Source organism: Onychomys torridus, chromosome 5 (genome assembly GCF_903995425.1).
Source record: "Onychomys torridus chromosome 5, mOncTor1.1, whole genome shotgun sequence".
Classification (NCBI taxonomy): Eukaryota; Metazoa; Chordata; class Mammalia; order Rodentia; family Cricetidae; genus Onychomys; species Onychomys torridus.
This window is the reverse complement of record NC_050447.1, coordinates 91,788,522-91,805,562: the sequence shown is the minus strand read 5'-3', so window position 1 is coordinate 91,805,562 and position 17,041 is coordinate 91,788,522. Positions and strand designations below refer to the sequence as shown.

The 17,041-nt window shown below is 47.6% G+C and overlaps 1 protein-coding gene across 1 annotated transcript in view; it reads left to right on the top strand.

Moving 5' to 3' along the window:
- The window catches only part of Galnt2 (polypeptide N-acetylgalactosaminyltransferase 2), a 130,237-nt gene that overhangs the window by 65,815 nt on the left and 47,381 nt on the right, over positions 1 to 17,041 (top strand). Inside the window, exons 2-3 of the mRNA XM_036187695.1 lie at positions 3,229 to 3,322; positions 12,044 to 12,197. Of these exons, the coding sequence (XP_036043588.1) occupies positions 3,229 to 3,322; positions 12,044 to 12,197 (248 nt within the window). The remainder of the gene's footprint in view (positions 1 to 3,228; positions 3,323 to 12,043; positions 12,198 to 17,041) is intronic.

The following is a 17,041-nucleotide window of genomic DNA, read 5'->3' as shown; positions in this document are numbered from 1 at the left end:
ACACAAGAGGGATGTGAGCAGTTCTTGTGATCACAGAGGACCTGGAAGTCTTGCATGCCAGTGTGAAAGGCCACTAGTGACAGCAAACCTGGGCCCCAGGAGCTCGTGGTAGATCACCAGCCTCCCAGTTTTGAAGTTCAGTGCTGGTGAGGTCCCCTTATCACACTGGCTGGGCCCTGCCTAGAACTCCAGGCTTGGGCTCAGGCCTAAGCTAGAACTCTCAGCTCACCATGTGTTTTTGTCCTCTGCTTCTCTGTCAGGACTGACCCTTCTTGCTTTACTCTCACCCACCTGTGCTCTCTGCTTGAGGGTAGCGTGGATGATGTATGTGTCCCTGAACTCCACCTGTTTTCCAGATCCTCCTGCAGGGTTTCATAGGTGCCTTGCTTCCAGACTGGAGCCACCTGCTCACGCACCAGTCCAGGGTGTCCGGCTGGACTCCTGGTGCCGCCTCTGGTCTCTTTTCTCCCAGTGGGACTTAACTTTCATCTCTCTGTCCTAGACTTGCTTGTCCAGTGTGACCTTTCTTTATGCTGCATCTGTATCTTGGCTACTTGGGCTGGCCTCTTCAAAGAGGAGTTTTTAGAACAACCTCAAAGTACCTTTGTCAACCTTGTCTTCTGCTTCATGTTGGGGGCTGCCACCATGCCTGACCCCCTCTCTCTTCTTTCTCCTCTCTTCCCTCTGGTTTCCCTGAGACCTACCTCTGTACATGGGCACAGTCTTTCCCAGAGCCCTCCTAGAGTGCTTACTGGTTCTCTGCTCTTGCCCAAGTTCATACAGCCTGGGGATGTCACTTGTGCCTGCTGTACCCACAACTGTGATAGGCTCGAAGGAGAGAGGGACAGAAGTGTCTAGGAGACTGAACAAAAGCCCAGGAGTCTGAATCTGTTTCCTTTCTCAGCTAATGAGCCTGTCACTATGACCGTATGTGTTCTGAGATGTGGGTTCATGAGCCATATCCCTTCACTACAGTGCTTTAGTTGGTGGAGAGGGAAACCACTTCCTTTAGAAGGTGATACGGTAGATGCCCAGCCCTCCGGGCTCTGGGTTCAGAGTGTGCTTCAGCTTGGTCTTTGATAATAGGGTTGGTGTTGGTTGTGTTGGCAGTATTGTCTGTGCCTGCATAGACAGTCCCTCTCTGGGGCAGCAGCCCAGGCTGTGACTCTTCCTGCTCCTTCCCACCCTCCTCTTTCTCCTTCTCACTGTTGGGGATTTTGAGTGGAAGTCCACTACAAAGCAGTCCTGTTTGACCCTCAAAAAAGTATTTTTGAGTTTTAATGACATATTCAGAATGAGCCCCTGGTGACTTGCTTAACTGAAGGGTTAGGGTTTGGGGCAGCTTCTTAGCAGCTGGGTGACCCCTGTAGTTGGTTAAAATCTCCAAGTATATGAGTAAGGCAGGAATGACTGCCTGTTTGTTGTTGGCTGAGCAGTGGCTGGTACATGATGGATATTCCCTGACAATGCACAACCTTAGTAATTTTTCCTTCTGCTCAGGTCCACTGCCACCAGGTCCTTGAGCTATCTCATTCATCATACTCACCGTGGCCTTGCACCGCCACCACCTCCAGAATTAGGGTTATGGTAGACACAGTAGATGGGGAAGTTGGGGGCTAGGTGGGGAGAAAGAGTATTTTGAAAAAAAAAAAAGGGGGGGGCTGATAGTTGACCTGGGTGTGTTGATTATGTGACAGCCATAGGCCAGGACTTGATTGGAACCACCAGCTCTAGAGACGGCATTGGCATTTGATTTTATTCAAGGGGAAATAGCTTGATCCAGGAGCCAGAGTATTTGAGAGGTCGGGTGCCCTGGTGGGAGGGAAGTGTTATTAGTCACAAAATCTGACAAACCAGCTAGCTATGAAATAGAAACAGGCGCTTAGTTAGAAGACGGCACCGTGCAGTCCTGCAGTGCTGTAGCAGCTGGTCCAGTTCTAATGGTTCCCTTCACTGTAAAGCACAGTCAGCTGCATTTTTAGGGTCACTGCATAATCCTCACCAGTGGTGGGTTGAAAGTTTATTTATAATCCAATAACCAAAAAAGCTGATTACAAGCGTTGTTTTAGAACCTTCTGGCTGCAAGAAAGTTTATAAATAGTGTCCAGATAAATGTTAAAACATCTGTTGCTATGTGAAGCAAAAAGTGCCAGGAGTCAGTGAGATTGAGAAGCTTCATGCTAGGTGGCCAGTTTGGGACATGATTTAGACTGAGGAGGTCAGTGTGTCCATTGTCCCCCCTTCTTCCAACCCTGAATGCCCTTCCTGTGATAAACCCAACCATCTCACAGTACTGCAGAAGCCGTGGGAGGAAGGAAAGGCTACAGAGAGAGGAGGGGCTAAGGACAGGATGACTTCCCTTCAGTGCAGATTATGGGCAGGGCAGGTAACGTTTGGAGGGCCAAGGACATCTTTCTTAGAGTCGGCACAGCAGAGCAGGCACACAGCAGGCCAATCAGATGAATGTCAGTCACTACCTGGAGAGCAGGCTGGGCTGCTGGGGGGGGGGGGGTTCCCAGTGCCCAGCATCTTCATCTGCTCTAGAAGCGCCCTTCCACAAGGGAGGTTTCCTATTTGGGTTATGCACAGAAACACTTTTTATTCACAGAAAGCAGATTGAAGTGGGAGGAAATGCATTAAGCTATGTGGCTGTGGAGCTGTTATTTAGTTTGATTTAATGTTGATAAATGACAGCCAATTGTTTGCCCATACGGGTGGGATAAATTCCACCAGAGCTTATGTCTTGCTCTGTAGGCTGGTTCCCTGACAGTCCCCTGTGAGCTCCTGGTTTACTGTCAGTAGGCTTAATGTGCCGTCTGACATATTAGGAGCTTAGAGGGCCCAAACCTTGGAGATTTCCCAAAGCCTACTTTGGTTCCATGACTCAACCACCATGATATTGATGACAATGCTGTGCTCAGCACGTAGTTGCTGTGGTCCTCACCACAGAGCCTGGGATTCCAGAATTCTGAGTGATCTTTCCATTGGTGTGCAGTCAGGCCATAGCCGGAGGGAAGTGCAAGTGTGTTCCTGCAGAGATTGTCCCCCACTTTCTCCCTAGAGTATAGTCTAGACTTCTGGGTGGTCATGAAGATTGTCCTGTACTGGGGCCCTCCCAGCTCATTGTTGAGCTCCCCAGGGTGATGGCATCATGAGATACAGCCTTTGAAGTAGGTGAAGGTGAGCCAGCAGAGATGGACAGCTCACTCAGTGTCTTTGTTTCCCCAGGATGATTGGAACGACATCGACTCCATTAAAAAGAAAGACCTTCACCACAGCAATGGAGATGAGAAAGCACAGAGTGTGGAGACCCTCCCCCCAGGTACTGTATCTGGGCTGGGGCCAAGCTTTTGTGGCCCTCCTGGTTGTGAGTGGACTGAACGCAGTGCTAGGAGCAGTGGTTCGGAGCAGAGACTGAATTCCTTAAGCTACTGGACACTGCCCGAGAGCACTCTTTTGATTTTCTTGTGAGGACATTGGTGAGTGGGCAGCAGAATTTATTGAAAGACAAAGAGTCAAGTATAAACACAGGATCTGAAGTTTTAGTTCATGAAAAAAATTTTAAATAGACTTAATTTTTTCTTAAGGAGTTTTAGGTTCATAGCAAAGTTGTCAAAAGATCCAGAATGTTCCCATGCCATGCATTCACCTCCCCGCTTCCCCTATATATTCTCACCAGATTGGGACACTGGGAACAAGCCACGACCTACATAAACCCAGGGTCACCACCAAAGTCCACAGTGAGGGTCATTCTTGGTGGTAGGGCACATTCTGTGAGCTTTTTTTTTTTTCAAGATGTGGGTTTGTGTGTGTGTGTGTGTGTGTGTGTGTGTGTGTGTACCACATGCACACATGGGGAAGGAAGGATGTGCAATGGTCAGAAGAGGGTGTTGGCAGTTGCAGCAGATCAGGGAATCTCCTCTAGGGTTTTCCATGCAGTTTTTCAGATACAGGGATTAGTAAGCAGCTGTGATTTTGGCTATGGATCTGAAAATTTTTTTGTGTTACTTTCTAGAATTATATTTATATCTATGATCCCATTTGAGTTAGTTTTTAATGAGAGATGGAAGGTGCCTGTCTAGATTTCTGGATTGATTTGTTTGTGTGTCCAAGTTGTTGAAGGTTTACTTTTTCACTGAGAGGTGGTGGCGCATCCTTAATCCCAGCATTCAGGAAGCAGAGACAGGCAGATCTCTGAGTTTGAGGCCAGCCTGGTCTATAGAACAAGTTTCCAGACAGCCAGAGGTACACAGAGAAACCCTGTCTCAAACCAGCAAACAAACAGGGATGCAATGTCCACACTTAAGAGTTGCATGTGTTTATAACAAAGCAAAACAGTAACATGCATTTGGATAAACATAAGCCTATTTTCTGACCTTTTTAAATGCAAACTCTTCACCTAAATGGTAGAAAATTTAGATTCATAAAATTAAAAAAAAATCAAAACATAGCTTTGGTGAGATAAAAAACAGAAAGTTGTGTAGTTTTCTATCCCATACATACGTATGGGCTGACTGGCTCTGGAGTGTTAAATCTGCCCTGCAGGTTAAACCCTCATTGCAATGGCTGCCTTAAGGTGTTTTCATCGTGTGTTAATCAGTAGCTACACTTCTCAGTGGTAACAGTCATGAAAAGCACGCTGTGACCTGCCAGCGTCAGAACGTCAGAACGTCAGAACGTGTGTGTTTGGCTTGTATGTCTGCAGAGCTGATGTGGATGGCAGCTGCAGGAAGGTAAAATCTGCTACTCCTCAGTAGGCAGGATGCTGAGGTTAACAACAGATGTGTGTTGTTGCAGGCTGTCAGTGTTGCTTGTTTTTGTCAAATCACTATTTCTGTTGTGGGGGACAAGCTTTTCCATTTCAATGGTGTGTCCGTTTTATTAATGTTGAGCAGAAGAATTGATGTTATAAAAATGAAACAGATCTATAATTTTTTTGGAAAAATGATAAAATTACATGTGTAGGTAACCTATTTATATACTGCTATAAAGTATTTTTTGAAGAGAGATTTACAAAGAAGCTATTACCCACATTAGATTAAAGATTTTTTTTTTTTTATCCTGGATACCAGGAATATAAAAACAAGTGGGTATATTTAACCATAACATACTGTGATTCATCAAACAGCAAACTTTCATTTCGTGAAGTTTATCTGTTACATGGATTTAAACTCACTCGTCTTACCATGTGAAAGCATAAGTTATGGGATCAAATAAAAGGATCTTGAACTAGTGTTGACTCAAGTTGTGTTGTTCTGTATGTCTTCTCAGTGTTGCCAGTTGAGAAGGGAAGCATTCTGTTTACAAATCTGTTTTGAAATGTTTGCCAAAATTTTGGAGGTGTCTTAAATAAAGATGTTTGTCTCCAGCATCCAAAAGAAAAAAAAAGTGGAAAGAAGTTTACTTTTTCTGTTATTTTTCCTTTGTCAAAAGTCAACCGACTGTGTGTATGTAGTTCTGGATTTTTATTCAGATCAATTGATGTATTTGTGTATTTTATCAAAACCATAATTACTGCAACTTTATAAAAGTCTTCAATTTGGGGCATGTCAGCCCTCCATCACATTCTCTCTTTCAGGACAGCACTGGCCCTCTGGATCTTCTGAAATAGTCTATAATGGCCACAAAGCAGCTCACCGGGACTTGAGTGGCACTGCTTGACTCTGGATCAGGCTGAGAGAACTGGCATTTGACAGTACTGGGTCCCCATCAACAGGCATAGAGTATACGGCGGCCATTTATTCCATTGTTCTCTGGTATCTTTCATCATGGCTTTGTAGTTTTTTTCCTATAGTTATTTTACATAGTTGGCTAGATTTAAATGTAATATTTATTTTGGGCAGTGCCAGTATAGATGATACTGTGTTTCTGACTTCAGATTCCACTTTTTCGTTGCTGATAGACAGTGATGCAGCCTTTTCTCAATCAATCTCATGTCTCAGTCCTGCTGAAATTGCTTCCGGACACTTCATTTTTGTTTCTTTCATGCCTTATACATAGATAAGCATGGCATGTGCAAAGATGGTTTTATTTCTTTCCTATACATTTAGTTTTTATGCCCATTTCCTGTCTTTTTGCATTAACTAGGACTTTTGGTGCAGTATGAAAGGGGATAGTCCTCTTGCCGTGTTCTCATCAGTGAGACAGTTGAGTTTCTCATATTTGAGCTATAAATTTGTTTCACACATTCTTTGTCAACTTAATTTGCTGAGAGTTTCTGTCATGGAGTTGTTGGATTTTGTCAGGGATCCTTTCTGCATCATTTGACATGGTCATGCCTGTGCTTCATTGATTTTTATTTGTCCATCCAACCTTAAATAACCATTGTAAATCTCACCTGTAGAATGGAATTCTTTTTGTACATTCCTGGATTTGATTTGCTAATATTTCATTGAGGATTTTTGTATATGTTCATGGGAAAACTGTTCTGTAGTTTCATTTTCTTCTGTTGTCCTCTGGCTTTGGTGTTGGGTCAGTTCATTCCACTTACTGCCCATCACTGCTAGGCGTCCATCACAGAGCCACCAAACTCCAAGAGCCACTCACTTGCACATTGGAAGCTGCCACAGTCCACACTCCCTGCAGAGGAAGGATTGTCCACAGTAAGGCGTTCTCTGCACTCTGACCTACTCCCCCCGGGATTCTCCTGGGAGCAGGGCTCTCAGAGATCCTGGTAGATTAGCATTGCTCTGGGTGGTGACCACTGAAGTGGGTGGAGGCAGCATTGGGTGTGGATCCCACAGTGACTGTGTCTGCTTCTGCAGAGGGCTTAGGAGGGACAATAGACGACAGCAGGTTAGCCTGGGCTACATAGTGAGACTTTAGCCCCCAAACAAACATGCAAACAAAAAAACCATGCACAATTCAGAGAAGAGCTCTTTAAAGATTTGCCCATGAAGATTTGGAGCTGGGCATAACCCTTAGGAATGTAGAGCAGCTGCTCCTGCTCATTGCTGTTTGAAACTGCTCATTCGATAGCATCAATAATTCTAAACGAATTCTGTGTCTCTCCTGTTACATTGGCAACTCCTTGGATTTACTGATAAATTACTTTTCATTGCTTTGAATTTCTTGCTTTTTCATTCCTAATAATGTGTTGTTTTAGGATGCTTTATTTCAAGAGAAATTTCTCACAGTGCAGTGAAATTCCTGCCGTACCAGATGCCGAGGAATAATATCATTTGCACCCTTCATTGTGGAAGCAGGCCTGTTTGCTGCAGTCCTGGCTTTGTCCTGGCCTTCTCTTCTGTGCTGGGCACTTGCTAGAGCAGGGGTATCATGAGGTTTTTCTTTCAAGCACAGGAATATTAGGTTCAGTTTGAGTTCAGGGGCTTCATGGGCACAGGTATCTGTCTGTGGGTTTATTGCATGCCCCCTTTCCCATGCTGTCCCAGGAGAAGGTGGTTCTGCTCTAGACAAGCATTTATCCAGGGTGCTGGCATTTACTTGAGCTGCCTTTGCTGGGGAGTCCACATCTGTGTAAGCTCCTGTCTCCCCAGACACCTGTGGTGGCAGATGGTGCACCGTCTTCAGGAGCATGTGTCAGGTTCACTGTCCTTACACCCAGAAGCCTCTTAAGAGCATGTACACATGTCTCACAGTGCCTGCTTTCAAACATGCACTAGGCCTGTTGGTTTTGTGAAAACTCATTATAGATTGATGCAATTATTCTTTCAGGAATGAGGTTTAGTGAAAACAAAACTTTTAAGAAAGAAATCTACATTACTTTAAGTTGAATGTATTGATACAAGTCATGTAAAGGCTGACATATCCTGATTGAAAAGCTCTGTGGTCTTTTCAGGTTCATTTATAGATGAGTTATTAGAAACCTGACATCAGCTTTCCTCTGGCCCTGAGGAGTTCTCTGTCCTGGTCACCCAAGCCCTGAGCTGGGTAGATTAGCCTCCCTGGGCTTCTGCCCCTGTGTGTAGTAGGCCTATGGGTGCTCCTGCCCAAGGACAGGTGATATGGGAAGTTTCTTGAACTGAACTGAGAACCTAAGGATTGCAGTTAGGAGTGATTCATGAGCCTCACAGGAGGCTCTGGGATAGAGAGGCCTCTCTGGAGTCCGGCCATGTCTAACTAAAGTGTTGAGTTGCAGTACCAAACACAGGGCTGATGCCTATTGCAGTCTGAATGTCAGGAGGAGTCTGGGGAAGCCATCTGTGGGAAGAGTGGAAGGAGATATGAGTGGCCGGGAGGCAGAGGATGATATAGCCTGTAGGCAATGGTAGGCAGTGTCCAGGACAGGACAGTGTAGGAAAGACAAAGGTGGAGGATGTCATCTTCACAGCACCATCCCTGGGTCCCCTCTTCAGGGCCCACAGAAACTCATCCTTTCTCTGCCAAGGGCATGGTGATCCATGTTCACTGACTCATCCCACTCCTGACTCTGAGCTGTTGTTTCCATGGCTGCAGGCTGTAGGCTGGGAATGATGGGCAAGGAGCACTCATGCCTCCTCTTGCTGTTAGCCCAGCCCTTCCTCCAGCTTGCCTCTGCTGGTCATCTGAGACTGTCCAGCCATGAATGGACAGGAGAGGAAGGCCACCCCTCCCCATCTCCAGTCCCTGGGGATGGCATTAGAAAGGAATATGTAGGTGGTGTTCATTTTCATCCTGAAGAGCCTGAGCTTTGGTTGTAGGCTTCCTGTTTCCTGACTGCCAGTTGGAGGTCTTTCCTGGTCTGCTGCTGCAGGAGACTGAGTGCCAGTGTGAAGCTGTGCTCTTCCAAGTCAGGCCCTAGGATTTGGCTTCCTCCAGGATGAGACAACAGTAGTGAATCAGTGGTGGCAGGGGTTTGTGACTGGTTAGGTACCTAGGATGCAGAGAGTAAGAACCAACAGGTGACTGGAGCTGTGACCAAGGATTTCTGGACCCCATCTTATGGGGGAATGGAAGATTGGAATAATACAGGATCAGTGGGAACCCGCATGAGCCAGTGCTCCTCAGAGGACAGTCTTGAAGGTGGCCTTAGACTGGTTATGCACAATTTCTGGAGAGGCAGGACCTTCAGGAATGCCTGGGCTGCGGGTAAAGACATACCAGCCCAGTCAGTGTGGTCTCAGACAGCTCTTCCTGCCTCCAGGTCGCTGTCATACCTCATTTTTATGGCTGGTCTCAACATGCATTTCAACATACAGCTCCACTCAAAAGCCATGCTTGGGAGAAGTCCACTCCTAAGCAAACCTGCTGCTGAATGTTTTCACAGCCCTGCCCAGTGAGCACCCTGCTCCACAGCCAGCTTGGGGTGATGTGCTCTGTGGTTCTCACACTGTCTGGATGCTCACTTTATTTTCTTGTCAACTTTGATGATGGAGCTAGCTCCTGCTGCCTCCTGTGAAATGTTATCGGGCTTTTCCTTCAGCTCAAGGTGGGAGTGTGTGGGAGCAGGGCTGTGACTGGTGACTGGAGCCTTTTCCAACCTGTCACAAAATTGATGTTTTGTTTTCTTGGGTTTGTTTTTATTTTTCTGGAACTTGTAATCTCCAAAACTGAAATTTTAAGCTGTTAGGCGTGCAGGTGGCCTGTGACTCTCAGGACTCAGTTTATTTTTCTTTTGTGTGGCTTGTGCTGCCCAGCTCTCAGCTCTCTGCACCTGGCTGCCTGCCTGTCTGTGTGGGCTGGGCTGGACTCAGGCAGCAGCTCAGGTGTGAGCCTCGCTTAGAGAGCCTGGGCCAGGCTGGAGTGGAGGCCAGATGGGGACGGGCCAGGCTGGAGCACAGGCCCCTGAGCTTCCTTCCTCTGCTGTCTGCTGCCTCTGTCCCAGGAGTCTCCATCCTGACAATTCTGCAAGACACAGACCAATTTCCATGATGTTCTTGAGTCCAGTGGTTTTCAGATAACAGGCTTTGAACCGTTATTAGATGATAAAGCCAAATTTTTGTCACACCCACATGAAAACACAGGCTGCACCTGTGCCTACCCACTAGCGAGAGTGTGTGTTACACTGTTAGGCTCTAGCCATTTGTGTGAATGCCTGATGACTTCTGATTCGTGACATGATGCATGCCACAGTTGAACGCATCTGCAGCCCCCATGGCATTCTCACATCCTAACATACTTTCTGAAAGGAAAGGATACTTTAGTCTCTAGCCCTGTGGCTTTGCACCCTAGGGAGAGTCAACATCATAGCAAGGTGGGATCTGTGTGTCCAGCTGGAGATGGTCATGGTCAGAGGGAGGAGCTGCTGCAGAGTAATGGTATTTGTTGAGGTATCATGGGCTTTTGACCTCAGCTCAGGCCTTCTGGGGGGCTTTCTGGCCTGCGGGTTTAGATATGGCTCGCTGGTCTGTCCTCCTCACTCTCAGAACATGTACACTTCAGGGGGGCTGGATGAGCCTGCCTTGCTCATCTGTGCCTAGGGATCTAGCATGATACCAGCGTGTGACTAGTGCCTCAGAGACACTGAGGCAAGGCTGTTAGGTGCCCTACAATTTCATGGCCTGATATACCACATAAAACCATCTCCATGACCACATGGCACTCTCAGAGAGGGCATAGGAGTCTAGACTACAGAAAGATGCCAACAGGAAGGAATGGAAGCAAGACTAAGAAATGTCTGGGGGGTGGACAGGACCTTCTCCCCAGGGAAAGACCTGTCTATGAGGAATGACTGGGTCCTGTCTGTCATGGGGGTGTCTCTCACAGTGACACTCTTTATTTCTCCATAAGGCCAGGCATCCTGACAGCTGCAGAGAGGACCCCAAAGAGGCCTCACAGGAAGCTGTGGAAATACCCTTTCTTAGGGTGTGGTATTTTCTACACTATGGGAATGTGTCCCTCTCCTGTTCAGTGGTTCTGCTGACAGTAATGGTATTCAGAGGGGAAGCATGTTTAGGTGTATTGGATGCAGGGGGAGGTGCAGGTATTTAGCAGCGTAGCACCCTCTTTACAGGGAGGAAAGAGGGAAGCAAGTGATGATTTTAGTGAGCTCAGATAGCACATAGCAGAGCTGAGCGTGGGGTCAGGAGGGTCAGGAGGTAAGGTCATCTTTAGGTGCCTACTGAGTTTGAGGACAGCCTGGGCTACATGAGATACTGTCTTAAAACCAAGCAACCAAAAGAACAGACAGCACCCTGGATGGTGTGACTCTAGCACCCACCCGCCCTCCTGCCATCTTTGCCTTAGCCTGACCTTCTCCTGGAGGCTCAGTCTGGAGGTGCCTTGACTGTCACCTCTGCACTGCTGAGGACCTTCAGGACCATCTCCAGGTGGCTTTGTTCTGGGCGTAGGTTTTGGACCCCAATAGTCCAACACTTACTCTTGTGGTGCTTGGTTGCACAGTGGAGTGCTTTATTTACACATACACTGTCTCCTTTGCCTGCCTGGAATGCTTTGGGGACATGACCAAAGTCCCCAGGAAGCTGGACAGAGAACGTCCCTTCACAGAAAGAGAAATGGTGCCAGATTTGCCAGCACTGTCTTGGGAAGCTTTGGATGGAGCCTGACTGCTGTAGGAATCCATCAGAGTCCAGCTTTGACCGGTCGAAGGGTTCTTGAGGGGATGAAAGAGGAATAAGGAAGTATTAGAAATACAGGCAGAGACGACAGAGAAAGAGACACAGGATAGCCTCAAGGGGGCCCTGAGTCAACACCCAGTCACCTCAAGGTTTATTCCAAAGGGCTTTTTATACAAGGTCAAGGGGCAAGGCAAAAGACCTCCTCCTTTCAAGATCAAAGCACAATACACAGCCTAGAACCTTCAAAACACCTAGTAACCATGCCTGTGGCCAAATCATCCCATTCTGAAGCTCTGCTGGGTAAAGCAAGCTCCGATTCTCTGACCTTGACTAAGGTCTCACTAGGAAGCCTTTGTGGGCATCCACAGACTGCTAGGCCTTTCACTCTTGTCTTGCAAACTGCAGACTCTCAGCTTCCCATATGACAATGCTTGGGGCTGTTTTCAGCTACTTTTTTTGTTTAAAATTGTCATCCTATGAACAAGCCAAGGCCACTGTTTCTTGATTTAACACTCATTGCCATTTCTGGCAACACTCTGGTTTTGTATCCACTTGTCCCACACCCTCTGTTCTGCCTTTTCCAGGGAAAGTCCGGTGGCCAGACTTTAACCAGGAGGCGTATGTTGGTGGGACAATGGTTCGCTCTGGGCAGGACCCCTACGCTCGCAACAAGTTCAACCAAGTAGAGAGTGACAAGCTGCGTATGGACAGAGGCATCCCTGACACCCGGCATGACCAGTAAGTCCCTTCAAGCATTTTGGAAAAGAGCTGGAGAAGCGCTTCCTTGTGCCACTGGATTTCCTCACCCATGTAGTGTTGTCTAGACAGGAAAGATGCTGAAGTGAGGCTCATGCCTCTTGACAGTTTGCAGAGGCAGCAGGCTATTGGCCAGCAGAGGAATCAGAAGGAGAAAGTTGTACAAGCCTTATATCTGCTGATCATTAGTATTTTGAAGCTGCATTCATAAACACTGTTCACAATCTTGGAAGGAAGAAAATCTAAACTTCCACTTACTGGGCCAGCTCTAGTGGGGGAACATTTTGGAAATCAGAGAAGAGGTTAACTTCTCAGCAGAGTTGGGAGGAGCAAGGAGCAGGACAGGTGATAGCAGCTCACAGCTGGCACTAATGGAGAAGGGCCGTCACACTCTCTTTCGTTTTTCAAGACTTGGGTGGAGGTGGGCTGACTCTACCAAGCTCAGCTCAAGGCATCCTCAGACACTGAAGACTAGTCTGTCACCACTTATAAGGAAAGAGATATCCACAGCCTTGGTCCTCTCCTCCATGCCCTGAAGTTTGCCTGGAGAAACCTTGACAGAGCATTGTTCACTCTGGCACCGTGTGGTGGGCTGGTTTTGGTTGGGATCACTGAGAAATGAGGAGCCACATCTCACCTCTGAACCCTGAGGGCAGCTGTTGTCCTGAGTAGATGGATCTTTCTATGAACAAAGTTGCTTCCAGAGCTACTGATTTCTTGGGGAGTGGGGCATATGGTGGATCTCACATCTGCCAGTGGTCAGACTGGGTGGACATCCTGGGTCTGTTCATGTTCAGAGGCACTGCCAGGGCCTACACCATTCGCCTGGGAGCCATATCTCTGCTTCTGCATGCCAGGCACAGGCATCAGGACAGGGATCTAGGACACCCAGGAAGAGGGGCCTATCAGGTGATACCACACACGTTCAGGGCTGGTCTTTGTCCTGGTTGCTGTTCAGGTGCCCGTCATCTCTGGACATGTACAGACACCATGTACCACAGGTATACTTTGTTGAGTTTATCATATCTGCTGTCAGAGTCCAGAGACCGAAGATGGCAGAACAGGAGGCAGGAACACATGGATCTAGAGGACTGGCAGACAACTCTGTGCCCTGATGGAGGATTTCTCTCCTGCCTGTCTTAGGATCAGGTGGTGGGTACTGCTAGGGGTACAGTCCTTTCCTTCTCCGCCATCTTTGGGGAGTGATCAGCACTGGTACTCAAAACAGTGTTTAGATAGAAAACATAGCTTTGTTGTCCTTTGAGACTAGGGAAAAGTCTGTAGATTATTTACTATGTGACCCATGTAACTACACTGAAATGGATTCATGGTGTCAACTTTTATCCTCCAGCCATAGCAGATGGTTGCCTTACTTTTCCTTTCTTCTCTTAAAGGCAGTTCTGTTCAGCTCTTTTGTTGTACTTCTGGTTATAACCATCCTGTTTCACTCTCTGAAACAAGGGCAGTGGGCCTCGGTCCCAGAGCTCCTGGGAGTTCTGAGTGGAGTTTCAGACAGTGACAGCCTTGAGCTCGAAGGCCTGTACATGGTCACAGGTGTGTGCATGTCTAGGGACAGCCCTTTGCTCATTACGGATGGTCCAGAGTGTATCCCCACTCCCTTTCTCCAGCCAGTGGCGTGTGATGTCAAGATGCCCCTCAGGGACCCACTTCAGGATCCTCACAAGCCACGGTGGGACATACAAAATTTTCTTCAGAGGCACTGGACTAGGAGCTGCTGATGTAAGGCTGGAAGGGTCAGTGCTTATCAACTTGACAGGATTGTACTCACCTAGAAGACAAGGCTCTGGCCACATTTGCAAGGGAGTTTCTGGATTAGATTATTTGAAGTGAGTCTCACCTCAAATGTGGGCACCCATGAGCTGGGGTCCCAGACTGAACAAAGAGATAGAGCAAGGCAAGTACCAGCATTCATCTTCCTTTGCTTCCGGCAGATGTCATGTGACCAGCAGATGTCATGTGACCAGCTGCCTCATGGTAAGCCATGGTAAACTGAACTGTGAGCCAGAATGAACCCTTCTTTCCTTCTGTCGTTAGCTATTTGGTCACAGAAGTGACAAAGGTAACTAGAACAGGGTGTCAGCCTCTGGAAACAGAGCCCAGCAGAGTTACGGTAAAATGTCACCTGGCCACTTGAGCTGACTGACATTTAATCTCCCTGTGATCCTTGAGCTTTGTGTCACCAGCTGTTGCTGAGCTGATTTTCCCACCAAGATTTCACCATGGCACACTCTTCTTTGAGCAGGAAAAGGTGCAATTTGGGGCTTGTCAGCATGGAGCTTGGTTTCTCAGTGGCTGCCTCCTTTGTGAGTTTCTCAAATTCCCTCATATTCTACAGACATATTATTTTTCACATGTTTGGAATGATGTTTGTCTAAGCTGATCTTTGACTACCTCTCCCAGGATGGGTTGATTGCTGCCTGGCCTGTGTTGGCCTCTTTGGCCTGTGTTACAGCAGCCACTGGGAGCCTTCCCCATTGGTTAGACTGAGGCAGATTAAATCCTGCACAAAGCCTGACAGCGGCTGCAAGGGAACTTTGACCACTCTCCTTACGTTGGCCCCAGGAATCCACTCATAGCATCAGTGGAGAACACCAGGCTTTCTCTTTGCCCCACCCCCCACAAAGTTTCTGGGAGAGCAGTGTTAACACGACCCTTTGAGTATCTGACTTCTAACTGCAGTACCCTCCTGTGTGGGCTGAAGCCCTCATACTGCAGAAATTAGGCCCTATGAAAGCAGATTCGGGAGATGGTGCCCAGAACCTTCCGGGCCTAGATTGATGCCCTGGATTCTTTCAGTGCTTCCATCTGTGACTTCTGTCCCCTGCAAAGTGACTCTGGTTCTTTCGTGTGCTTTTGGCTCATATGACCCCACCAGAACTCTTCATTCCCTCTGGCCAGCAGCCAGGGGAAGCATGGGTGTTTATGGATGAATCGACATGTTGAAGTCCCAAGTCTCCAATGCGTCTGTATTTGGAGATAGGTTCTTTATCAGATATGGTTAAGGTAAAATAAAGTTTTGAGAATGGGGTCCTGATCCAGTGGGACAGGTATCCCACTAAGAGGACGGAGGGAAGGAAGTGGATAGGTAAGAGTGAAGGAGACTGAGAGGAATTCAGATCTTCCCCTTGGCCATAAGAGGATATGGTGGGAAGGTGGCCATCTGCCAGCCCAGAAAGAGACCATACTGAGTGCCAACCCTTGATCACAGGAAGATCCATATGAGATAAACTATCTGGCAGAACAGAAGCAGACAGCTGAGAAGGCCATCTGTATGGGCAGCCATGGGTAGAAGTGGCCCAGCAAGTCCTGCACAACTCAGAGAGCACCTTGTCTGTGGATACTTGAGTCTTCCTCGTATCCCTCAGCAATGGGGGATGAGCCAGGCAGGTCTCTTAGCTTGTATGGCCATTTAGAAATGCTTCTGTGAGGACAGTGTGTGGCTTCTAAACAGAACTCAAAGTTTTGGGGTGTCTCCCGCCAGGAGCTCAAGGTTGTTTACTTTAAAGTCTTTTCTGCTGGGAAACCAACAAGCCTTCATGGAAACACACTGTCAGGGATTTCTTTTCCCTGCTGGCCAAGAACCACCATTTGTTTCATTAAATCCCGTGAAAATGAAATTTGTTTAGTGAAGGCAGATTCCCCAGCTTTCCTGTGCTAAGTCAGTTTCACAGTTGCTCCTGTTTCTTCTTATCTTGAACTTCAAATGTTGGGACTTTGAAATGTGCTTGTCTCACACTAAAAGATGGTCCTGAGATTAGGGTGTCCTGCTGAGTGCCCCAGAGGAGTACCTGATGAGGGGCTGCCCAAGTTACAAACCTAACTGTTTGTCCAGCAGGCTTTCAACTAGAATGTCTCATCGTTGCTCAATTTGCACAGTGTGGTTGCTCAGCTCTGGTGTTTTGAGAGCTCTGACTTAAACAACCACTTTCAGAAAGTCTGGCTGTGAACAAAGAGGTCATACTTGCAGCCCTCAGGGATGACACTCTCTTGAGGATGTCACTGGCTTCCAGCGGGACACTGCAGCTTAGTTGGGTGTTTGGCTTGTTGGCTGTGCTTACTTTACTGTCTCTGGGTCACCAGTGTTGGCCATGTTATGAGAGGACAGCCAGGATTGGAACTGTGGTAGACATAGCCCTGACTCTCAGTGTCCCTCTGGAGAGTAAACACTGCTCATGCCAGGAGAAGGCTCTCAGGAGCCTGCCAGCACAGAGTGAGTGAGGCCTTGGCAAGATGGTCATTATGGGACCTATGATTTTTCCATTGTGAGGCCTAAGACCTGGGTGAAGACAGTTTGGTTCCTAGTGTAGCTGAGGGACCAGAGCACCCTAAGCTTTGTCTTGCAACATCTTATGTGTACTGCTGAGCTACCATCTTTTAGTTGGAGGGCTATCATCTTTCTGGTGGGGAACCACCTGTGTGCTCCCGCTTCATGTTGTTAGGCAGTCAGCCTTGCAGGCCCCGTGGCCTGTGAGGTGGAGTTTGGCTGAAGCATAGGGCAAGCCCTCACAGTTTGTATTCAGTCTCGTGTGCATTAGTTTTCTTACTCAATGTACACTGGTGTGAGGTAAATAGGTCTGTCTGCAGACTTCATATCTAAATTCCCCAAAGGTCTGGCTTAGAGCTCACCTGGGTAGCAAACTGGAATTAGGCCTTGGTGGGTAAGCCTAGATGGCTTTCCTGTCCCTCTCTCCCTCTCTGGAGTGCTTTGGCTTAGGCTTGTGTGTTAAAGGTTTGGTCGTCCCCAGTGAGCTGGGTAAAGACCTAGGAGAGTGACTGGATCATGAAGACCCTGACTTTGTCCGGGT